Genomic DNA, 24,781 nt, shown 5'->3' on the forward strand with positions numbered 1-24,781 from the left:
CAAGGTGTCGACTTTGTACAATCAGCAAAAAGTGATACGAAAAAGGCAGTCAAGTATCAAAGCAAAGCAAGGCGGGTGAGTTTAACGATGTCAAATTTAAGTATTATTTATTATAAATATAATGTCACTAACTATAAATATAAAGTTTCTTGTTGTCATCCTGTCTGTACATCCATACAGTCTCGTTCACCGGAGATTTTGCGAAATTCTTGAGCATTGTTTAGGGAACTTTTACCAACATGCTTAACCCATTGACTCCCAGGGGTTCCCCATTGACGAGTAAAATCGTCTGGCATTAGACAGAGTAAAATACTCTGGCGTCAGACAGAGTAAAATACTAAGTATTGCCGGTTCAGGCTGGCTTGGGAGTCAGAGGGTTAATGGTGCAAAGTACAACTGCATGACTTTACTATCAGTAACAACAACATTGACTAACCTAGTAATGAATTTGTTACAAAGAAAGTTTTGGGTTCTTTTGGGTTGTATGTAACTCAGATCTTAAAAGTTAACTTTTGCAGTTGACTAGTGTATTTTTCATGGTAAGGTTTAATTAAGGTATTTTTTGTCAACAGAAAAAAATTTTAATCATCGTCTGCTTGATTGTCACAGTTGTGGCAATTATAGTCGCGATTGTGGTTTCCGTTGTGGTAAGAAACAAACCTTTGTTATTTCGTAATGTACAATAGAACTACTCGTAGATTTTAACAGAGTTGAGAATGGGCACACATATTCTACACTTGATGTTGATGAATATTAAAATAGCATACAATGTACTACCATTCTCAGTTGAATTGAAATAAAACTGGATGGATAGCTTTTCGGACACTTGTATCTTCTTCCTCATTTTACGTACCGTATTGAGCAAATAAATCTTTCCATATGTACTTAACAATCCAGCCAAAGAGTTGGACACGAAATTCCCAGTGTTGTTTCTAACGTATCTTAATTTTTTTTTTGTATTTTATTATTACTATTTTATTAACATTTTTCAGAGTAGATAAGTGATGGATACAATATGAGAGACAGTTCGCATTGCATCCACAAACTCTAGGCGTAAATAAACGTAAATTTCTTATTCAATTAAGATTCTGTTTGTGATTACTTCGTATTTTAAGAGACAAATGTTTTTTGTTCTCAGATGACATCGCGCCTAGAAATGTACGGCAAGTCATTAACAGAGGCTGTGAAGCCAGACTACAAGCGGCAGATCATTCACGATGAAGTGTAGAATTGAAGCTATTGCGAAGAAAAACATGGGAGGTTTTGTTATATTTCAGGTCGCAATCAGCCTATCTTTTCGCAATTTGGTAGCTTGGTGCTGCATTTGAAGTACGTGTAAACTATGGATAAAAGGCATTCCTGAGAGTGATGATTCTAGTAAAATCGCACAATTCTGTGTAAAGGAACTTTATTTAAGTGTCTAATTTTCTAGCGCCGGAACACTAGTTGGGGACAATGTAAAGGGAAATCATCAAATCCACGCAGATCAAATCAAATTCTGGTTTTTGAGGAGAAAGGAAAACCGGAGTACCCCAGAGAAACCTGGAGGAAAACCTCTCGGTGCATCCATGGTAGAGAATTGAGAACCGTGTCTGGGAATCGAACCCCGGCCACATTGGTGGGAGGCAAGTGCTCTCACTACTGCGCCAAAAAAGATGTGGACGAGTTTGGTGAATGTATTTTGCAACAGGAATCAGAAAATACAACAGTTAAAATCAAAAAGTGATATGACATGGAAACATGGAAAACGAGAAGAGAGAAGTATAGCCATGTAGTAAATCCTTTATTGACCAAGCTTGTTTGATCAAGATAGATGGATACAGTGGAACCCAGGTAATACGGACACTAAGGGGACATGCCATCTTGTCCGTATTATCCAGGTGTCCGTATTAAGCGGGCACTGAGAAAAAATGTCCCGAACACATCAATGTTTTAACGATATGAAAGACTACAGCAGACATTTCGACCAGAAAACGAACGTTTAAGGTGATTCCCTTGTTTTGCACTGCGCATAACATTGCAACTCGGAGATGGCGGTGTTTCACCCCGGCCATCTGAAGAGAGGCAATAAAGGCCGCTTTTTTGCGTTTCAAGAGCTTTTAAGAGCAATCATGATAACTCTTCTCGGTTAAGAAGGTGTTGTTTTGGAACTCGCCCCAGTCCTTTTGCGGAAAATGATCATTTTGAAGCCCAAATTACCCCTTTGCCATGCATTATCATAGTTTTGCGAAGAAACAAGCACGGTGACCCCCCCATTTTTAATAGTTCTATTTACCCGTAATAGGTACACGGAAAACATATTTTAAGGAGAAAAAAAGTTGGATAGTATAAGTTGTAGTATTTACATATAAATGACGTGAAACTGCATTTGGAGCCAGACACTGAGTGCAAGGTGATGACTGTAGCGGTCCAATTTGCTTACATTTCTTTGCTTATTGAGCAATTTCAATTCACTTTAATTAAAGATTATAGCCCGGAAAAACAATTAAGTTCAAGTTTTCAGTAATACTCAATAGCTTTTGCTACATAACAACAATTTTTCCGGTTGATCTAGTTTCGAACGCTTCTCGCGTAATTCGGTAAAAACACTTAGAATATAGGGCATACAGCGCGAAAACAAGCACGGTGACCCCATCTTTTTATTACATTTTTAAAATGTCCTGTGTATGAATATCAATTGTGCCAACTTTGAAAAAAATCTGGATAGTACGTCATTTTCAAGGGAATTACCTTAACTGGTTTCACGGCGGCGACATATTACTTATTCATTACCCTTGTGACTGGAACAGTTGATCGTACCTAGGGACAGTTGATCAGTGCTAGGGACAGTTGATCAGTACTGGGGACAGTCGATCAGTGGTAGAGACAGTTGATGATAGCTAGGGACGGTGATCATTCCTAGGGACAGTTGATCAGTGGTAACTGAGGACAGGTGATAAGCGATAGGGACAGTTGATCAGTGCTACGGACAGTTGATCTGTGTCAGGGACAGTTGATCAGTGCTAGGCACAGCCTTACATATACAGAACCCGCGCTCGCATTGCGCGCGGCAGTCAAAACTGTACTATCCTGTCAATCATTTTCCCTCTCATCGGAAAGGGTGCATTTTTGTGCGCAAACGACGTTGTTGTCGATCTACCCTGTCGAAAGGACGCCACCAAAGTCTTTTTTTCGCGAAGTTAACACAAATACATTATGAATACAGTTTTGACATCTTCTGGCACTAAACTCTTTTCATTATTATCATAATTAATTCGTGTTAAAATCGTTAGAAAAAGTACAAATAACAGACTAAGCACAACAGCTGAACGTTCGAAAGCAGCTTGCTAGCAACCCAGTTTTGGCGCCATAGTTTGTTGAAAAAAAGTTGCCACAAAACCTTTCAAAAGATTTTCTAGCCCCTTATATAATTGCGAACAATTGAAGTGACGTTTGATACCACGGTTTTTCCCGCTCTCTGCATTCTGATTGGTCATTTAAATTTCAATAGCTCTCGCCGCATGCACGGAGTAGAACATTAGTAAGGACAGTGGTATGGACAGTTGATCAGTAATGATACGTAGAAGGGCATATGGACGACTATATGTTAGGCCACTATATGGCATACTGGCACGAGGTATATACCCTCACGCGCCTCTGAGCTCTCAACCTCGTCCCTAGGGTCTCCATTGTCGTCGACAAGATATCTTAGGAACGAGGTTACTGAGGTCTGGGTCCTCAAACTGATTCCTCAGTATTGCACTGCGCATATGGTGTGTCAATATTTATAAATTGGATCAAATTTACAACATTGAAAATATGGCGTAAGTTGATCATACACGCTGAAATAGTTTTCAAAACATTTAAAAGAAGTTGAAAATGACCCATACTTCTTTGCGAATAAGTGCGCGCATTAACATTGGAGAGAGAGACACGTGACTCGAGATAGACAGGTACGATGGTGTTTTACTCCCAACCCTTTGATTACTATCTGGCAAAATACGTCCAGCTTTATCCACGGTCCCATCTACCCCTTGTGACGTCATCACTTTTAAAGGTCAGGAACAGCTTTGTCCACTAACTTTTGCAGGGAGAAGAGATCTTTCAATTATACCAGAATGAGCACAATTCAGTCAAGGAAACTGGAGAAACGGCCAAAAAAACGATGTAACACTGACCTGAAAATCTCCATGAAAAGCTTTCTTCATTACCCACCTACCTTTCTGAGCACCTAATTCTAAGATGATGAAAGGTTTCTCAGAAACTTTTCCCACCAAAATAAAGCCTACCAAATGCCCAGCAAGTTGAAAAAAAAAAATGAGGCTAGGAAAGCGAAAAGAGAGGGAAGGAGAGAAAGCGAAAAGTGAAAGTCGAAAGTGTTGTGCTACTTTTAAACCCAAAAAAATTCGAAATTTTGCTTTCTGTGCATGCCCGAACTTTGCAAGCGCTTATTTTGCACCTGGCTGAAAAGGCCGCGGAGTGTACAACCTGGAAACGGGTTTGTAGGGAGATTTAGCTGTTAAACAGCACGACAGTGACCAAAAAACCCCTCAACTAGCTTCAAAACGTGTTTTTCGGCCAAATCTCCAGTAGCCAAAGGGTTAAACGAGCACGGTGACCTATATTTTATATTCTATAATTTTGGTGTACAAATTATCCCCTTTAAAACAAAAATTTTTTTTAAAAATTATCGGAAGGAAAAAAAGATATACCTAAAAAAAGAAAGATATACCTAAAAACGTACACAAAGCCCCTTACCCAGGGATGTAAATTATGATCTTCAAAACGATTCGAGAAACGTTTTTAGTCGACGTCGTTTTAAGTTGAGTGATTTTTCCATAAACTACATAAGACAGTGTTCCATATGCTCTAGACTTTCTACCAATCAGGTGCTTTTTCAAGTGTTACTTTTAAAAACCCTCTCGTTTAGCTACAGGAAAATGTACCCTGAGCCGATGAAATAACGCGCGTGATTAGTATCGGTACAGGTATCAATGGAGTAAGATTGGTCCATTATATCTCTCAAACAAGCACGGTGACATACCGTAGTTCTCAAAACAGGGATTCGAAGGGAACATTCAGGGAAAGTTTCAAGAAAATCGTTCGACAACTTTTTTTTTCTGAGGAATCACCTTAAGTCACGGCAGTTGCTTTTTTGCTGTCCACCTTTATTGAATGGGGACAACACGACAACGCCATTAAGCAGTAATTTTATTGGTTGAAAAAGGAAAAATGATCGTGCTGCACGCATTTTTGTTAGCTTCTCACCCGTACTCGTTAAAACAACAACTTGAAATGTCCTATGATTTTAAGGTTTTGATGACAACGTGGGCACACCGCCGTGAATCTTTCATTCTCTCTCTTTACTTCATCCGTCCGTACCAATACATTTAATGGATACTTCGCCCATAATGTACAACATAATAGACCTTTTTACCGATACGGAGACCATTTTGATTTCCATTGTTTCGAATAGCTATTATGGGATGCCCAGGGGTCAAATACACATTAATTTGCCCCCTGAGCATCCCATAATGTCTTTCGAAACAATGGAAATCAAAATGGCCGCCGTATCGGTTAAAAGGTCTATTGAGATGGAATAGGCGTGAAATACTTAAAAGAGCTCAAACTTATAAGTAAACATAATTTCTAATCATCCAGTTTTGTAAAATGTTAAAGAATTAAATCTTTTACTGGAAATAGTGTATTAAAACATAGAACGTTTCGGCCATAAACCATGGCCATTATCAGCTAATGCTGGAGGTCACGTGACCTGGACAGATCACGTGACAGGCGACTAGGAAAGCGCCTCAGCACCCGGTCCCATGTGTTGGACAAACTGAAACGGAGCCCCCCTTTGCGGTTGAGAGAAGGCTGCTTTATCCTTTACCATATGGCCTCCTTTATTCCTCGTCGGACCCAGTCCTCTTCTCGATCGAGTATCACCCACGTCCGTGTTGTTGAAAGAGTGACGAGTTTCCTTACAATGTAGGTACACCGCAGAAGTCTGTGCCTCGTTGGATCCCTGGTGACGGTGCTGATCCAGGCGGGTACTCAGGCATTGTCTGGTCTCGCCAACATAGCTGTTGCACATCCCCGAGATCCACACGGGATCCCGTGGACTAAATTTGACAACTTTTCTCTACGCATCTTGTCTTTGACCTTGACCAGTTTAGATCTTAGGGCGCGTTCGATTGACCCTACTCCGGAATAAGAATACGTAGAGTGATGATTAAAACGGTATGTTTGGCGCGTTTCGAAGCAGCAAAGATAATAAAAATGTTTAAAATAGCGTTATAGTGGATGTTTGACAATTTTAATGTGAATCTCCGTAAAAACGAAGGATTTCTAACTTATATTCCATGTATTCTTATTCCGGAATACGGTGAATCGAACGCACCCTTAATGTGCCAATCGGCACATAGTCGAGATGTTATGTGATCTGAGAGCGTTCTTAATTCTTTTGGCAACACCAGCAACGTACGGGATCTTAGCCAGTGCCTTCTCTGGACGGCCACTGCTCCCTCCTGTCCTAGGTTTCTTTCCCTTCTTTGCTGCTTTTAGGAAGGCCTATTTTGGGTATCCACAGCCACGCAAAGCCTTCTGAACGTAGTCTTGTTCTTCTGCGAGCTTTTTTGGGTCACTGATTATAGTGATTATTGAAGCTGCCCGATGGTTCAGGGTGCGAATGACTCCAAGTTTGTGAATTAGCGGGTGGTTCGAGTCAAAGTTCAGGTAATGATCTGTGTGGGTAAGTTTTCTGTAAATTCCAGTGGTCACTAATCCATCATGATGAATCGAAACCATGCATTCTAAAAAGGTAATTTTGCCATCCACAAGGTGTACCTACACTGTAAGGAAACCCGTCACTGTTTCAACAACACGGTCGTGGTGAAACTCGATCGAGAAGAGGACTGGGTCACCTGAAATAATTTTCTATGATCCTTTGCGGAACGCTAATCGTTGCCATGACAAACAAAAATGGCGGAAGGACTCATCAAGAGTTCTCGAAGGACCCCTACAAAATTTGACAATGGATTCGAACCGACTTTTGAGTATGATGGAACGCCTTCTTGTCTGAATTGGAGCACTGAAGACGTCGCTGATTGGGTTGAGTTCTTAGGGTTTAAACAGTACCGGGTGAGAAAATCAACATTCTAAAATGTCTTCAAAAATATCGATGCATGAATTTGCTCCAAGCATCACGGTCCTTTCGGATTTTTCATAGAAATTTATTGCAAGATCATGAGCGTTGTACAACGTATTTTTCAAACAGAGAGACAAATGTTTACCGCGCGTTCCTAATAGCATTTTGTGAATTTATAAAGCTCTCTTGCTCTTTCATGGTTTCGCTCCAAATTTTTTGTGATATATAGAATTACACCTGGATGTCAATCAGATTTTTTTCTTTTTTTAGGAATTATCTCTTTGCTTGTAGAAAAAGTTTCTGCCTTTTCACTTAAAGAATAGATTATGCCACGTATTGTTCGGAAACTCCCCAAAAAACTATTCTTTTAGTGTCATCTAAGAATACGTATAACATTTCTTTTGCATGTTTGTAGGCTTGTTTCAGGGATAATCTTATAAACGGAAGAAAACTTATTAATGTTGATGCTTCGTCATTGCCAAACATGGGTGTAAATGACTTTGCTCACATAAAGGTTTGTATGCAACTTTCAACAAGACAACGTCACGCCTATGGCCTTCTTCTTGAGGAAGCCAATCTTGAACACAGAATATCCGGGCAAAATCCATTTACTTGAACATACTCATCATGCACGTGTTAATGCAGCAGTCAATGTACGCCTCCCCCACCCACCCCAGGGGATTGGGCGGGGTTTAGGCATTTGCAGTTTCTAATAGAGGTTTTGCACGGCAGCCATGTTACATGGCAGGAACAATGAAAATGTTTTGCATTAGAGAGAACGTTTATTCCCATAGGAAAAAGAATCTATTGTTCCTGCCATGCAACATGGCTGCCGTGCAAAACCTCTATAGGAGCTAATGCTCCACTATATGGGGAAATTTTAGACTGCCTAATCCCCCGAACTTTTCTGGAACAATTCCAGATTTTAAAGGGTTTCATAGTTGATGTTCTCAACAAACAAAAGCTGAAAGAAAAGTTGAAACATTTCTTTGAAATGATATTAAATAAAAGATTGCTTGCTTAGTTTTATTTTTTGAATAAAATGGCATCAAATGTTAAAAGATACATCTTCAACAAAAAAGAAGAAATGGGAGAGCAAAATTTATACTCATCTGGTAAGTTACAATAATTGTATATTGCATCCCACACAGTATTTTGAGAGACCTTGAGAAAAAATCCAATGTAGCGTGCGAATGAGCTATCGTTCTGTACCAAAGTCGGATCTTCCACTATTGCCAAGGCAACTGTTGTTGAATATTTCGTACGTTTTCGCTGCTTTATTTCTTGTTTTCTCTTCATCCAATCGAAAACATGCATACTTCCTAATCCTTGCATATGTGGTGCCGGGTTAGACATCAAATGAAAATTGAGCCGAAACAAATTCATTCACTTAAAATGGACCTTTCACACCTCAAAACATGATTTATTGTGAAAACTTTGACCAAAGAGCAAAAAGTACAAAGGCGATACACATTACAGCAGTCGTCAGTCACAAACACCCCTCAACAATATCGATGTACATATTTTGAAAGTAAAATTTAGGATGTCAATCAAATGTTTCCATGAGGAATTCAACTGCTGCCAAGACAACAGGACTATTCCTATTGTCACGAAAGAATTTGATTGACATCCTCCTAAATTTTAGTTTTGAAATATGAAAAAATGTCCTTGAGGGGCATGTGACTGCTAACTGCTGTAAAGCCCTCCATGAGGAATGAAAAGGTATTATTTGAATTTTTCTACCAATGAATGAGACACTTACCATGAATTCCTGCTTCACAATTCACTTGACCTTGTGGAATGGTCAGCAGTTTTCAAGTCTAAACAACTCCACCCAAAGTACAACAAGATTCAAAATAAGGCTAGTACCCCACCCAGTGCAGCACAATTTTTGTGCGTAGTCCCTGGCTAATCCCCACATAGTCCCGGGTTTGGGGGGTGGGGATTTACATTGACTGGAGCATAAGTGCAACACTACATATCCTAACTTGATTTATGTCGTATAAATTAGTCACTAAGTTTTTTGTTACTTGAAAAATAATGTCATGGAGTCATCAAAACGATAGGCTTTGCAGCAACTAAATTGTCCTCTGGTTTTGCCAAGTTTCACAGGGCACTGAAAGTTAAATTTCAAAGCACAAACAGCAAAACCTGTTCTTGCAACATGCTTTGCAGTAGATTATGAGATTCAAATCAGAGATTCAATCCACTGTGATTTCAAGCGTGAGCAGTGTGCATTAAAAAAAGCAGATAAGGGAGTGCAGTAATGCAGTGAAATTGAGCTTTAATGTAAATAGCCTATGGCTGCTTGTCAAAGTATTTTTTTTTCTTTATAACAAAAGGTTATTGCAAGAAAAATTCGAGAATTATTGGGAATTGAAGAGCCCTACTGGAACAGGAGCATATCTCTTATGCATCGTGAGACTTTAGGACTATTTCTTGAAAAGAAAAGCAAGACTGGAAAGGAAGCAGACATACTGACTTTCGAAGATTACAAACGACAATTACAGAAGCAAGAAAAATACAAGCAAAGCAAGAGATAGCTCCCCACATTCCACTAAAGTACATTTTAATGCATGCAACAATACAATATTATTATTGTAGGGGGGAACATATCTGGATACCATAAATCTTTTGTACTGAAGCCAAAGCTCCCCTCAAGTCCTTCAAATGAAGACATATCAATGCTGCTTTGTTAGTTATCCTGAATCCTTTTTGCCGTTACCAAAAGAGGAAACAGGAAGGAAAATAATAAACTCCACTAATCTATGTACCAGCCAACTTTATTTTCTGGATTAAAAGTTCATTTTATGATAGTGTTTGCCTTTAGCAAAATAATAGTCTAACAAAATTAATGTGACCTGTGTAACACTTCTGGTTTCTTCAACTGTATGTGGTGTAACCATATTCCCATTACAGCTGTCTTTCTTCCTCTTGTCTGACATATGCACAAAAACACAGAAATAAACAACACATAATTTTTGAAGCCTCACTTCAGTTTCACATCTACCTTTCCAACTACTTAAATAGAAATTATTGCTCTAGTTCTATTCACATATCTAATGATTTCCTGTGAATTACTAACAAATTAATTATTAAGATATAAAAAGTACAGAATGGGCAGAACATTGCAAAGCAATCATAGTCTTTCAGGGAACAAGCTGCACAGTTCCAAGAAGTAATCAATTTATAAGTCAGCATCATCGTCGTCTGGGAGAGCAGTCGCTTGTGCTTCCTGTAGTTGCTTCTCATATTCCTGCATAAGATTTTGATCAAGTGGGACTTCAGGAGGTTCAAGTGCTGGCATTTCCACAAACTCCAGATTTGGGTCTCCCACAAGTTTCCTTGCTAACCACAAAAATGGCTTCTCAAAGTTGTAGTTACTTTTGGCACTTATGTCATAGTACTGAAAAAGAAATATCACAGTGGTGTCAATCACTACTGCTACATGCACAAGAATGAACTTAATCTACTTCAACTGCCTGTCAGATTAATCAAAGAAACTAGTTTAACATTTAGATCTGCTCACAAAAATGTCCCCTTTCACCTTTTCCCTCCTAGAACAGCTACCTGTAGATTTACGTCTGCCTAATGCCAGACATTCTTGCTTATCAAGGGGGACCCTCTTGGGGCAAAAGGGTCAATGGTGTAAGTTCTCAAGACTCCTCTGTTGCTCAGTGGAAGGGTATCCGAACTAGTAACACAAACGTTTAGTTTGTTAAAGATCTGTTCATCTTTTTGACAATAAACCTTGCCGTCCACCACATCAACTAAAAAACACTACTGGAAATCGAAATTCAGAGCTCTATCAAATCTCGAACTGACAGCCAAGTAGGTACAGATGTTATAAGGGAATTAAAAACACACTTCCCTGTGGTATGACTACTCCAGTATATCTCAGACAAGGGCATGGCAATAGACTTGTCATCTACGCCTGAGATGAGATGAATACATAAAACCTGCAATACAGCAGCGTTATGCACCTTTAAACCTGAAAAGGATGAAGGTGACGATTTACAAGTAACAAAATAACCTGTGATGTTCCACTGCAACATTACCTGCAAGTTCTTCTTTCTGTGGAAGGTAATTGTCTTTGCCTTGACTTTGCGATCTTTGACATCAACTTTGTTTCCACAAAGGACAATGGGGACGTTTTCACACACACGAACAAGATCCCTGTGCCAGTTAGGTACATTCTTGTACGTCACCCTTGACGTTACATCAAACATAATGATAGCACACTGGCCTTGGATGTAGTACCCATCACGCAAGCCACCAAACTTCTCCTGGCCAGCTGTATCCCACACGTTGAAGCGGATTGGACCTCTACTAGTGTAAAAAACTAGTGGATGAACCTCAACTCCCAAGGTAGCTGTGATGAAGATACAGAAGTTTGTGTCAGATACTGCAGCATAATTCAGATGAAAACGTGCACCATAAATTATTTCCTGACTACCTACAGTGAAATAATTTTTGCGTCCAAAAGCTAATCCGCGTTACATGTGCAGATCAAACAATTTTATGTTCATTTCTATTGGACTTTACCCCTTCCACGAAAATAAAACAATTATTTACCCAATTAAATGAAGTACTGTGCTTTCTATGCCAATTTCTGGTAAAAAGTAATAGCTACTAAAGGTTCAGATTTTGTGCCCTCCTGTGGCATTTTAACTTTTATGTTGTATTTTTACATTGACTATCCTGGGAAGGTGCTTGAATTTTTCATTTTGGGTACTGGGACCCACATGTCTTGCCAAATTGGGGTCCCTTTCATTTTTGGTGGGTTCCAATATTTTCAGCACCCTCCTAAAGAAAAAGTTTACAAAAAAGACTAGCGGCAAATAAACTATTTTTACTTCAATGTTAACTTGTCTTTATTATTGTTGTTTTTGTCTCACAACTTTAACCTAACACAAAATATAGCTACAGTTCTCGATATGGGCGAGCAAAGATGGGCAGAGCAGTGTCATTATTGATAAGGCTGTACCGTTTCCTGCAATGAAACTGCTCTTCAAAGATTTAGTTTGCTGTATGGAAATTCTTGCATCCAGTGGTGAAAGTGTTTTTCTTCATTGACAAGTCTCCTTTGTCACCTCCTTTGCAAGCTACCTGGATGTTCTGGTAGTTGTAGTCTATTACTCTGCTAAATCCAATGGCAATTCTTCTGACCTTTTTGCCATGCAGTTTTACTTTGTTTGTCAAAGGGTTAGTTCTTTGAGCAAGTGTCCTGCATCCTGGGATGCATTACGATTTTAAAAATGCATTTTATGGATCCTTCTTGTGTAAAAATGCACGACTTTTTCCTTAACACGATCCCTGCTATCTTAACTTCTACAACTAAGCTATAGGGCAAAACAGTGATTATGCAAATGAGCGTGTGAGGGTTGGACGTGAGATTGTTAGCTCCGTGTTATATGCTGAATTATGCTGAAATTTTAGGCTTTTTCTGAGTTCTCGGTGTCCTACAGAAGTTAGAAACTTTCCTGCTGTCCCGGGCTATCTTATGTGGTATAGAAATTGTTTTCTTTTATTTTTTCTTTTGACTCGAGGAGCTCGAATTTAGTTGCACACAAAATGGCGGCCTCGGCAGGTGCGAGAGCTAAATCATCTTCAACTTCAACAGTTGATGAGGATGCCGTGGCTTTTGCCAAGCGAGTTGATGCTTATATGGCGAAAAGCAAGCATTGTGTTGTGTACACTTGCTTTGAGTGTTCTTTAATATTTATTTTCAAACCATTGTGTTCTATATTGAGTCAACGAGCTCAAAACTACGTACGTGTTCTTATTGGCCGCTGTTATCAATTTCAGATTTCGGCCCGCCAGTAGAGCAGTTTGTTCTTTGTTTTGTAACCATTGACTTGTGAACAATTTAATTTAATTTTCAAAAAGGAAATATGTTGTCTACAAACTATACAATTCAAAGATCAATTTGACTTATAATTCATAGCTGTATCTTGCAAAAAAAACAATTCTACAATTGAAACAACTTTCATGGGCAAGAGAGTTTGATTCCCCGTTACATGTTTCACACTGAAAAGTCTGAAAACGCTTTGGCGATTTTTTTACATGGCACTGATTTTATTCAACTTAATTATTATATATTCCTGTTAAAATTACGGCTGTTCAAAAATTACAGCAGTACTTTCCATATTATTGCAAAACACGTTGACATCTAAGTTGTTGTTGGAGATACAAAGTGTGCAATTTCTATTATTGTATTATTGTTAACTAGTTGAGTTGCAGTACTTTCAAATAAAAAATTACAACTACTGTTGGGTATTTTGGAACTCTGATACAAATCTGCAAACTATGTATTATATTGACTGTTTCGTTGGCACTTAGCGATAGCTATTACTAGTTTTAACGCCATTTAACACAAGGGAGTTGTTTCTTGTTTCCAAATAAGTCCTTTGCGAATGACAGTAATCAGCAAAGTGCTTCCAAGTCGTTAAGTTGTTTTGCCATGGGATTTAAAAATGGCATCACCCTAAAGTCATTGCTCTGTTTTTGCAACTATGAAGTTGTCACTTAAGTTATGCGTGATAGAAAGCAAAAATAGCTTTAACAGACTATTATTGTTATTGCAAACAGTGTGGTAAACCAACGTGCATTGTTCCTTGCTTTGAGAAGTATCACACACTATTTAACCTATAATTAAATTTACTATTACAATATTCTTGTGTTTTTACACCCTTTGATATCCAAAGATTAGACTTTGAACTTTCAAGAATCAAGAAATTGCTAACTCCAATCATAAAATGCCAAATTGATTAACTGTTGGTCAGTTTTAGCTATTATTCGAGACACGCCTTTAGAGACCACACCCTACAAAGTAATTATTCTAGGATTTCTGCATTTCAGAAACAAAAAATTTAGTCTAACACTTTGTGCATAAAATATATATGTATTATAAACTATAAGTGTCCTTGAAGAAAAAAAGTCATCTATGCTGACCAAAATTTGCATGGTTCACATTTCTCACCATTTAAAATTTCAAAATGGCAGTCAATGCAGTAGATTTCAAACAGCCCTGATCATTGCTGATGAGCTGCCACTTTCCTCAATATCTCCAAATGTTATGGTAACCCATTGACTGCCGCAACTGGTTGTGCACAATGACCCCTGAATTTCCTAAACCGGCCGTAAAAATGGCGTCTTGATCTTAGGCCTCTAACCAGTCTCCGTTAGTACATCTGTATGTTTTGTTGTTATGGAGATTCAGTAGGATAATTGACCTATCATTTGTCGTCTTGTGAGCATATTTTGAGAGCTGATAAGAGACCCCACGAGGGCTGGCTTTTTGCCCTTTCAATCGCGCGATCAAATTATGCGAAGACAACGGCCAAAGCCTCAGATAACGCATCAAACAATGGGGATACCCTGCCTTTTTTTCCCAATTTGGAGGATAAAAGGAGCTTTTATGGTTTTCCTGTAACAGGAGGGGATACTAGGAACAACAATTTTGATTTAGATGGCTTTATACGTGACAAAGAAGACGGTGACAACCAAGTGAATGGTGGGCACCGATGATAAAAAAGAAGCTAGCTGGAATGACCAGCTCGATAATATTCAAGTTCCAGATTTCGTGGCAGCCACTGGCCTTTATTTGTTTTAGATAATCGTCATGAATGAAATATTGTTCTTACTTTTCATAGGAGATGATCTATGAGAATTAATGGTAAACAAAACGAGTAGGTATGCCTGTCAAAAACTATTGAAAACCCCTGAGCACATTGCCTGTTTTCATGGAGTAAGCTGCGCAGAATTAAAGGCCTTCGTAGCAATTAACATCATAATGGGCATTGATTAGCTCCCAAATTTAGCTTTATATTGGTCAACCGATGAACAAGTTTTTTTGTCCAAAAATAAATTGGTAATTGAAGGAATTTTCGCCTTTGACATACCTCGGAACATCAGTATCTTCAACTAATAAATCAAATTGATCGTGCATTTATATTCCGCAAATGCAAGAATACCTCCAGCGATTTTTGCTGCGATGTCGCTGCGATTTGCGCACCGATGTTTTTCTTGCGTTGGGTAAGTTATCTTTCAGTGAAAGTTTTCGAACTGCCAAGAGCACTTTTCTACACGATTTGACCATGTTTGTTCTGTCATGTAACATGATAGTGATCAATTAACAAAATTAATCTTGCAGTTTTGTGTATTTCAACAAGCAGAAAACTTTTGGTGAAATTTTGTTTCAGCGGCAGCATTTGTGCATAACTTTTGCACTTATACCTGCAAGAAGACAAAGCAATTGGAATAAAGTTTGAACAATTTTTATCCATTGAATGGTTAGACTTAACTGTAAATTGCACAAGGCATATTTTGACGTAATATATATATTTCAAGCCCTTTGTTTAGTTAGCGATCAAAAACTTTCTTGATTCCTTAACACGCGCTGCTTCGAAAAATAGTGTTTTCAATCACTTTTTAGCAACATTTTTACATCATGTGGAAGTTCACTGTTTCTTCTTCAAGGTGAACTTAATTCTAGAACTCAGTATCTTGTGTACATTTACTGTGCATATGGTTTTATATTTTTAACGCTCGCTTACCACTGCTATACCTCGAAAATTGGCCAAGTATTCTTATACATCACACACAGTGCACACTGATTTTTCAATGGGTTAAAGATGTTCTCAAATCATCCAGCACAACACGCTTTACTAGATTGGTCCAAGCAAGGCATTATGATTACATTGACTTGTCAGAGAATAGCAGAACACTTTTTCGATTGGACAATCTTTTGAATCATGCTATTCACCTCATGAAGATTCATCAGGAGCACCCTTCATTTCTTCAGAGCTAACAAATGTATGTAAAATCAATTTCCATGTTACACTCCAGAGATAAAAATTCCTCTCATATTCTTAAAGTATAGCCTCTTTAACTATCAATAATACTTTTATCCGTTTTTTTTTTTTTTACCATGCATAACCACAAAGTACACCCTAACTCATCACAAAATCTTTCACAATGATGTTGATGTATACAAAAAATATTTGTAGAGAAGATATTACAAACCCCGCAAAAATAAAAGCCAATCAAAACTTGTCCTTTCAATGATATAATGATCGGGATGATAACCAATCGAATCATTTCCACACATTCCCAGAAAAACCACAAGGTATTTGAACACGCCTACCGTATTTACCCGTGTATAAGTCGACCTTTTATGGTCTCAAAGGAAGCTCCAAAAATCACCCTCGACTTATACACAGGTCAAAGATTTAGAGCCAAGTTCCAGCTAAATAATTTATTCAAATTAACATAATAATGTTGTCTTGAGCATAACGAACGCAGTGGACAATTAAGACTTCAAGATGAATGTAAGCAATTCCAGTTGAAATGAAAAAGGATTTGTCCAACTCTAAATGTTGAAGATACTCACAAGTACAAATATGAAATAGACATTGGAAATTTTCGTTTTCCAAAGGCGGAAAGCTCTAAAAGGCATTTATGTTTCTTCAAATAAAACGCAATCGTTCAATGGCTTAGTAACCAGGCGCAATACCTCATGTTTGCGTGCAAGCATAGTCACTCGCATTGCCTGAAAATGCTGGTTGCTAATGATTGTTTTTTATTCTTTATACAAACCTGGCTGATTTAAATGCTTTTGCAAACTTCATATTGTTTGGTTTAGGAGTTTTGTTTTGTTTTTCATGAAGAAATTATAAGTCAAGGACCAATTAAACCTTGCACATTTTGCATCATTTTTGAAGTTATTTTCAAAGATTGACTCCTGCTTCTGTGATGTTGTGCTTATCCTCTAAAGCCCTTTATCCTTGAACAACGAAACAGGTTAGTTTGAGGTTTACATGTTCGATTTTCTGAGAACTTTTTTGAAACTCAAGGACAAAATGCCCGCATATACAACAACTGCTGAACCACAAAACTAGTAAGCGCTTGAGGCCCTGAATTTTTTGTGAATCCACAGTTCCATAAATCGAGGAATACAAGATTAGTATCCCATGAACATTTAACAAAGAAATTAAGAAATTGCTTTTTTTGCCATCAAAAATGGGGGGTCAGCTTATACACGGGTAAATACGGTAAATCACAGACACTGAGGACAGGAGGCGTCTGTACACAGGCTAGGCCACCAACAGCTTAAGTCAAATGCCTCAACCCAGAGAACTCAACAAATGATATGGAGCAATTGCAAAATACCCCGCAACACCTCACCACTATCGTTTCCCCCAGTAGAACGCGTCGGAATACAACAGAGCTTATTCTTATTCAATGAAATGCAAATAAGTTGCAGGGTATTCTGAAATTTAGCCGCAAATATTTTGCATTCGATTTAATCCGTCACTCATGCCCAGCCTCCCCCTAACCAAGCTAACCAGCTTCAACTTTGATAAAGTGAGCAACAAATAATTTGCAAGATACAGCTTCAAGATATTATTTGATGTCATCAAAAAATAACTAACTCATCTGTGTGAAACATTACCCAAATCACATATTTAAATAATCATAATTAAATTAATCAACCTAAAAAGTACAGACAAACAGCTACAACTACGTAAATGATGATTAGCAGACGTGTACTGCTGTACAATCACAGTTACTAAAACAGGAACCAGCCAAAAATTACCTACAACTACCAACAAAGCCAGCCAAAACGACCCAAAACCATCCACAATATACCTAAATACGACCGGTTTGTGTGATGTTTGCGTACATGGCCTCTGTGTGATGTTGCGTGACTGTCACGTTGGTTTTGGGTGGTTTTCGCTGGTTCCATGTTTTAGTAACTTACTACGGCTGTACAATACTTCTATTTGCTTAATCAATGGAGGATTCAGCAATTTTTGACAGAAAGTGGTTACTTTTGAAAAAAACGTGGCATGCTTTTTTTTAACACGAAAGATTTAATAGCACACAAGTACCAAGCTACGGCTTGAAGATTACTTTACTAACCCACATATTTCTTCTCAAATTCTCCAGTCAAATGGCGTTTCACGAACGTTGTCTTCCCAGTACCACCATCACCAACAAGAACAAGCTAATGAGCAAATGCATTGTCGTTAGTAACATCATGGCAAGTCTTCGAAGATCAGAAAAGTCTAATATACAATAATTGTAAGAAAAATCCACAAGGCTCACTTTGAATATTGCTACTGGCTCTGGTTGGGTGCCTTGCGACATTCTTTAAAGAAAATATGTTTGACTGGACAGCTTAATCTCTTTTCACTATATTTTCCGTCAAATAGCCTCTATTAACACAAGATGTGTACAGATGAACGCGATGAGATGGTAAACTTTGAAGCGATCGTAATGTCCAAATCCAAATACAGCTCAACCGGTCATAACCAGTCGGGTTTGAAGTCGGCGGGAACAAAAGGGTTGCCCGGATGTAAAATAGGCATGCAATGCGCATGGCTCTTGTCCGGGATCGTTAGCATTTTACCGGGGCGTATCATTCGTCCCCAGAGGCCGCGATTCTTTCGGTAAGCACCGAAAATAACGACCTCTGGCAACCTCTGGCTGATTCCAAAATACGCGCATTCTCTGTGGGGGTCTATTTTGACAACCGTTGACAGCTACTAATTGTTTCAAAAATAAGACACAAACAGCAGTGATAAACATATTGAACTTGTTCATTTTCATTATGACTTGACGTTTCGTATTATGACTTGACGATTATGATTATGACTTGACGAAACGTCAAGTCATAATCAAAATGAACAAGTTCAATATGTTTATCACTGCTGTTTGTGTCTTATTTTTGATCAAACTACGATGATGGCCCAAGAACAAAAGTAATTGTTTCAAATTTCTGAGATTCCGCAGACGAGCCGGAAGTCCGTGATTCGCGGACTTCAGTAGGGTTGCTAAAGTGTATCATAATAGTGTGTAATTATATGTAAGCCTTAAATTGTTATATATAAAGGTAAAGGCCTATGAATATCCATGTATACCCATGTATATCCGGATATTACCCATGTACAGCCATGTACAGCCATGTATATCATGGCTGTACATGGATATACATGGGTATGCATGGATATACATGGCTGTTCGTGGCATTACATGGGCATACATGGATATACATTGCTTTACGTGGATATACATAGGCATACATGGATATAAGTGGGTATACATGAATATATGTGGCTATAGATGGCTGTATATGCTGATTTATTGGTTGATATGATAATTTATGCGCTTTATGATACACTTTCATAACCCTACTTAAGGTACATACCAGGTCGTTATTCTCGGTGCTAACCGAAAGAATCGCGGCCTCTGGGGACAAGAATGCGTGGCGCTAGGGTCTATAAAAACCGAAAAAACGCACAAAAAAGTGATCCAAACCTCCAACAAATCTCGATGAAAACTGCAGATGAAATCATCAAAACAAAATATCTACACTTATCCTAAAATAGATTAGATAAAATGGCTACAGGAGCATCATTTTGTGGTTCATGACAATGGTTAATTTATATGGGAGATAATTTATTTACCAGCAATAATTCTGAGTTATCAATGTAATGACAACTAAAGTTAGAGCATATGTAGAATTAGATCGGACGTGAAACATGATATTCGAAACCGATTTGGACGTCGAATCTGAACCACTCAAATGACTTAAATTAACACGATCGTTTTCACTGATATGGTTGATTCCCTTTGGGTTTAATATCGTGAAAACATCTTTTAGTGAGCATAACACAAAGACACCTTTTTTTTTTTCGAGAAAGGGTTTTGCATAAAATTATTCTTCGCAGCAAAGACGGCTTTAGTGTGAAATATTTCTAGTTAATCAGTTCTGACACGGTATTCATGAAAAACAACATCTTGGTGTTTGAACAGTGGGAAATGGCAGACCGGTAGGAAAGGGGGCTTCGACGGGTGAGCCCCCCACGAGCTGCGAAGGTTCACTTTTTTGTGACCAACGATTTAAAAAATGTAAATTGATAAAAAAATATATATATAGTATATTTCTGTTCTGATTCACTGTTTGTGTAAGAGGCTTGAGCTTGGCACACTGAAAGATCAAGATGATCAGCACTGCTGATCATCATGGTTTGCGGCAGTAAACCCAGTGAATAATACGGATTGTAAACTTTATTTCTATTTTTGTTCGTTTTAAATAGTGACATAATTCTCTAAAGCTGTAAAATACACACGTAAAGTAGTCTGTGCGCTGAAAAAAACCATTCCGGTGAAGTTTAAAAGTTTGAGTTATATCCACGTTTTTAAGTTCACTTTTGGCTGCCTGTTTTCATATCATATTGCCTTCAAAACGCATGAAATGCAGTCTCAGACAACCTAATTTTCAAGATTTCCCGGGGTAGCATGCCCCCTGATCCCACTAGAGGCTGTTTCCTCCGGCGCTCGTTTGTCCGTCACCTCGTTGGATCGCACCCTCCCGTTAAAAACCTTGCCTACGGGCCTGAATGATTCGTGATATTAAAATCCTGCAGAAGTGTAAGGTATACTGAGGCACTCGTGATTACTCAGTGTCACCGAGTCTCAACAAAAGCCCCGGAAACTGAAATGCTAAGTTTTCCTGATTTTCTTTTGCTTTCTTATGCGTCAAAACGGCTATTTAAAAAACTTTGCCCCTGCAGAAGCGGACCAATTTCTCAAAATGGCAGCGGGAGGAGGAGATATCAAAGACTTGGAATTGAACTCAGTGTTGAAGAATCTCGGAAAGCGAACAATAGAAGGTAAAATAGTAAAAGATCACAACGAACACATCTCGAGCTATTTTTTTAAGCACCTCTCTGAAACATGGAACCAAAAGTATGAAAACAACATCATGTTCAAACCATATGGAAGCGCCGCGGAAGATTTAAAATGCGTAGAGCCCAGAGATATCGGAGATTTGGATTTAATGATCTTCCCGAATGCAGAAGAGATGATAATCCATGACGAGCTAATAGAATATTCAACCGAAAATCCACTACATGTAAGAATAAAAGGAGCGTTCCATCCTGTGTTGCAGTCGTGCCTTGTGCAAGGTACAAATTACCTAGCCACCTCAGCCCTTAAGAATTTCCATCCTGTAATTTTTGGCGACTATTTGCCTCACTTGGCAAATTATGTCAAAAGAGCACTTCGAGTAGCATCCCGTGAAGGAATCGACAATTGCACATGGGAACTGACGAACAGCACCAGCATAAGCCCAGCCGTGACCCTTAACTTTGCAAGATCGGGTGGATCCTTGGCCGAACATTTAGAGAGGCAGAAAGACCCGAAAAATCTGGATAATCTGGATTTCGGTGAATGGGAGTGGATCGCAGAATACCTATGCAATGTTAGAGGAATTGATTATACAAGGGAGCACGCTAAAGTCCTGGAAGATTACTTTCAGTATGCCAATGAACTACAACTTTCCCTGAAAAGATGTGGACTCAGTGGTGAGCCTCGAGTATTTCCCAATGTTGTCCAGGAGATGGTGTTTAGCGACCGTGCTGAAGCACTGAAAGCCCGATATCGCGATGTAGATAGAAAAACTCAAAAAGAAAAGCAACGCACAAAACTTCATCCAGTAGTGTTTCAAACTAATCAAGAGGCACGTAATCTTGGTGAAAAAAACGAAGCAAATTGTCCTTATTCAGTGTTAAGTGGTAATAATGGAAACACAAATTCTGCTGCAAGCGTAGTATGCTTGTCAACCCAACCGACAATGAGGAATTTGTCAGAAGCAAGGCACGATGAGCTGATGGTCGAAGAGAACATCCTTCCACGTGAACAACCAAATGAAAACAAAAGTGGCTGCAGCGAAAGATGTAACAGATGGGAGGAGTTGAAGACATTTGGAAAGCCTGGACGGAAATGTGAGACTGTAAGCGCTGGTGGAAGCTCCGAAAGAAAAGAAGAAGAAAGAGAGTGGGAACAAAAAATTCATGAACGCTGGTTTAAGCACCTTTTTGAAAACGAGACCGACGCAAAAATCGATGATCCTCGGTCAGGAGATGAATCCAAGGACACAAACAATTCACAGTTGCAAGTCATTGAGGGCGGGTTTGACTTTGTTCCTGCTTTAAGATCATTAGGATGGCCAAAGGTATCGCAAGATTGGATCACAAGAGCGCGCAAATGGCCATCACCTTGCGTTGTAAACGAGATTATACAGGAAGGGTTCCATTTGGTTGTAAAGCCCCCAAGGAAAGGTGGAAACCCTGACTGTGACTTCAGAATATCATTTTCTCACGCAGAATTCCTGTTAAGCAAAGAGATAAATGACGTCCAGCGCGAATTGTATCGCTGCCTGAAGAAATACCATCGAGTATATCTGTCCACTGACCCGAAAGGTATGGTAACATTTCACTTGAAGAACGTCCTGTTGCAAACTATTGAAGAAACAGGTTCCGCGATGTGGACGGACAACAACAGATCTAAATGCATGATGAAGTTATTTCGAAACCTTCACGAAGCCCTTAAGAAGAAAACTTTGCCACATTTCTTTGTAAAATCATTCAACCTATTTGGCGTAGATTACATTGAAAGGTGTTCGATTCTCGAGATCTTGTCAGATAAAGTTGAGCAGATAATTGCAAATCCGACGCATTTTGGAAAAGAGCTCCTACAAAGACAAAAAAATGCAGCTATAGTTTCAAAGAAGGCTGACTGCATTGCCGCAACCGCAGGTACTAAGCCTATGTCTTCGACCAAAACGAGGCAAGCATTAGAGCAAGAAGCTCATTCTAACCGGAAGTTGCAGACGACCAACCAAGGAAGCATCATTCCACCTTCAAGTCTTCGTTATCATGACTTGAAAGATCTTTTCTTTGCTACAGTTAAAGAATTGATCGTTTTTGCTTTTGACGACTCCGAAAGTAACATCAAAGCTCTTGTTCCCTTGGAAAGATCCTTAGTAGAAGAGCTTAGAGAAATCACACAAAGGCATAACCTCCCCAGAGAGGTTCTCCCTATGATGTTTGAAGATGAATGCTGGGAGATGGCTTATGGCAAAATCTGGATCAGCTCTGAACCAAACATGAAACTCAGAATACTTGATGGTATCCAAGGTGTTATTAAAACTTGGAAGTACATCTTGGAGCAACCCGACTTTGGAATAGGAAATGAAGAAGCCATATTTCGAAGAATGGTTGATCCTGCCTCTGAAAATCCCTTTGATTTGAACCACGTTTTGCCTGCTGGGACAGGGACACTTTACCTTAATAGATTTGTCAACAGTGTTAAGGCCAGGCAATCTCACAGAAAAGTCATGGATGACATCCCGTTAGATTGATATTAATAATTATTGATTAATTGTTTGACCAATCAATACCTTAAAGTTGCGTAGTTTTCCTACAACTACTATGCGAGGATAACAGTGGTGTAAGGGGAGACGGGCAAAATTCACAAGAAGCACCGAAGACCAAGACTTATTTATGTGTCTCGAAAGTTATCGGGAAAACAAACTGTACAAGTTCATTCAATGATCGCACTTTTTTGTGACAAAATATTTGCACTTTTTACCCTTACATAAAAAACCCCCTCCATTGCACTGTCATTTTTTGTTAGTGCACGAGTGTTTTTCTAGCTTGGAATAGAACTGGAGGTTAAGTTTTGATTAACAGACCTTTAAAAGTGGATTTTCCCCAGAGACTTTCCGAAAAAATATTTTCTAAAAAAAGATTATTGTGTACTGAGGGGAGCAGGCTGGCACAGTGGTTAGAGCACTCACCTTCCACCAATGTGGCCCGGAATCGATTCGTGGATGATTCTACACCATATGTGGGTTGAGTTTGTTGGTTCTCTTCTCTGCTCCGAGAGGTTTTTCCCAGGGCACTCCGGTTTTCCCCTCTCCTCAAAAATCAACATTTGCAGGCGTAGCTCAGTTGGCTAGTGCGCGGCTTTCAGAGCATGGGGTCCCCAGTTCGATCCTCTATGACTTCAACGTCTGTTTCGACTCAGTTTCCTCTGATCCGTGTAGCTATAGCTTTAAATGCCCTTAAAACAGAGCACTGACAGAGCAAGGGTGGTAAAGGGCGCACCAAGGGCTTCCATTAATACCAGCCTCGTAACTGAAGGAACTACCGACGTTAAATAGAGTGACTTTACTTTACTACACTAGCGGTTTTTCTTTAGTGATTTGTCTTCAAAACGTTCGGTATTTTGGAACACTATTAACTTACTGAGGTCAGTCATCTTGTACTTTTATTACGTCAGTTAATTACCAACTGAATCATCTTGCCAAATGGGTCCTGAGTGTGTAAGAAGATAAGCAACAACAACAACTTACAGTATTGTACTCTTACCTAACATACAAAGTAATGTTGTTGTTGTGTAAGAAGATAAAGGGATAACCCTGTTTTTCCCTGGGGATTTAGGTCCTCGGGAGAGGGACTGATTTGAAAAGACATAAGTGCCCCGAGGTTTTGGTTACTGCGCTCGTTCTCTAGCCTCTGGCTGTAATACATACAAAGTGCACAGTGTTTGCTAATATGGACGGACCTCAGAAACTGGTGATTAACATTTATATGTTTTCTAAAGCTAATAAAATGCTTGGGGGTTACAACTGACGAATTTCGCTCGCTCCTGCAACTAATCCGACTGCAGGAATTTTTATTAACTGCTGCTTGCGCATCATCCCGCGGGTCCCTCCCTGGCGGACTCCCGGCTTTTTGATAAACGCAACCTATCAACCTCAAAATAGCTGATAAAACCGCTTAAAGGGATATCACATGA

At 39.0% G+C, this 24,781-nt stretch overlaps 4 protein-coding genes across 6 annotated transcripts in view; 3 read left to right on the forward strand and 1 right to left on the reverse strand.

Moving 5' to 3' along the window:
- LOC137974743 (syntaxin-1A-like) overlaps positions 1 to 2,365 on the forward strand; it is a 33,552-nt gene extending 31,187 nt beyond the window's left edge. The window contains exons 16-18 of one of the 3 annotated variants that reach the window (XM_068821703.1): positions 1 to 75; positions 573 to 647; positions 1,139 to 2,363. The exon at positions 1 to 75 is cut by the window's left edge and continues 36 nt beyond it. In XM_068821703.1, the coding sequence (XP_068677804.1) occupies positions 1 to 75; positions 573 to 647; positions 1,139 to 1,228 (240 nt within the window). In that variant the 3' untranslated portion in view covers positions 1,229 to 2,363. Of the gene's footprint in view, positions 76 to 572; positions 648 to 1,138 lie in introns of all 3 variants that reach the window. The other 2 variants (XM_068821704.1, XM_068821705.1) reach the window with 2 other exon arrangements.
- A 4,589-nt stretch (positions 2,366 to 6,954) lies between these two features.
- LOC137975391 (sterile alpha motif domain-containing protein 15-like) lies at positions 6,955 to 9,899 on the forward strand. Its single transcript, XM_068822495.1, has 3 exons — positions 6,955 to 7,119; positions 7,542 to 7,640; positions 9,469 to 9,899. Exons 1-3 carry the CDS (start codon positions 6,961 to 6,963, stop codon positions 9,667 to 9,669), a joined length of 459 nt encoding a protein of 152 aa, XP_068678596.1. The 5' UTR covers positions 6,955 to 6,960; the 3' UTR covers positions 9,670 to 9,899.
- Positions 9,892 to 18,458, reverse strand: LOC137975390 (GTP-binding nuclear protein Ran). Its single transcript, XM_068822494.1, has 4 exons — positions 18,239 to 18,458; positions 18,053 to 18,137; positions 11,185 to 11,498; positions 9,892 to 10,532 (listed from the first exon to the last, which is right to left on the reverse strand). The coding sequence occupies exons 1-4, from the start codon at positions 18,278 to 18,280 to the stop codon at positions 10,314 to 10,316; spliced, it is 660 nt and encodes a 219-aa protein (XP_068678595.1). The 5' UTR covers positions 18,281 to 18,458; the 3' UTR covers positions 9,892 to 10,313.
- A 2,271-nt stretch (positions 18,459 to 20,729) lies between these two features.
- Positions 20,730 to 23,339, forward strand: LOC137976764 (uncharacterized). Its single transcript, XM_068824109.1, has one exon. The coding sequence runs from the start codon at positions 20,730 to 20,732 to the stop codon at positions 23,337 to 23,339; it is 2,610 nt and encodes an 869-aa protein (XP_068680210.1).
- Positions 23,340 to 24,781: the final 1,442 nt, after the last annotated feature.

This window comes from Montipora foliosa, chromosome 11 (genome assembly GCF_036669935.1).
Source record: "Montipora foliosa isolate CH-2021 chromosome 11, ASM3666993v2, whole genome shotgun sequence".
NCBI classification, from domain to species: domain Eukaryota; kingdom Metazoa; phylum Cnidaria; class Anthozoa; order Scleractinia; family Acroporidae; genus Montipora; species Montipora foliosa.

Coding starts and splice junctions, on each gene's coding strand:
- LOC137975391 (XM_068822495.1), top strand. CDS start 6,961: ATGGCGGAAGGACTCATCAAGAGTTCTCGAAGGACCCCTACAAAATTT. Junction 7,120..7,541: donor TAGGGTTTAAACAGTACCGG/GTGAGAAAATCA, acceptor GCATGTTTGTAG/GCTTGTTTCAGGGATAATCT. Junction 7,641..9,468: donor ATGACTTTGCTCACATAAAG/GTTTGTATGCAA, acceptor TTATAACAAAAG/GTTATTGCAAGAAAAATTCG.
- LOC137976764 (XM_068824109.1), top strand. CDS start 20,730: ATGGCAGCGGGAGGAGGAGATATCAAAGACTTGGAATTGAACTCAGTG.
- LOC137975390 (XM_068822494.1), bottom strand. CDS start 18,280: ATGTCGCAAGGCACCCAACCAGAGCCAGTAGCAATATTCAAA. Junction 18,138..18,238: donor AGCCAGTAGCAATATTCAAA/GTGAGCCTTGTG, acceptor TTTGCTCATTAG/CTTGTTCTTGTTGGTGATGG. Junction 10,533..11,184: donor ACAGAAAGAAGAACTTGCAG/GTAATGTTGCAG, acceptor TTTCTTTTTCAG/TACTATGACATAAGTGCCAA.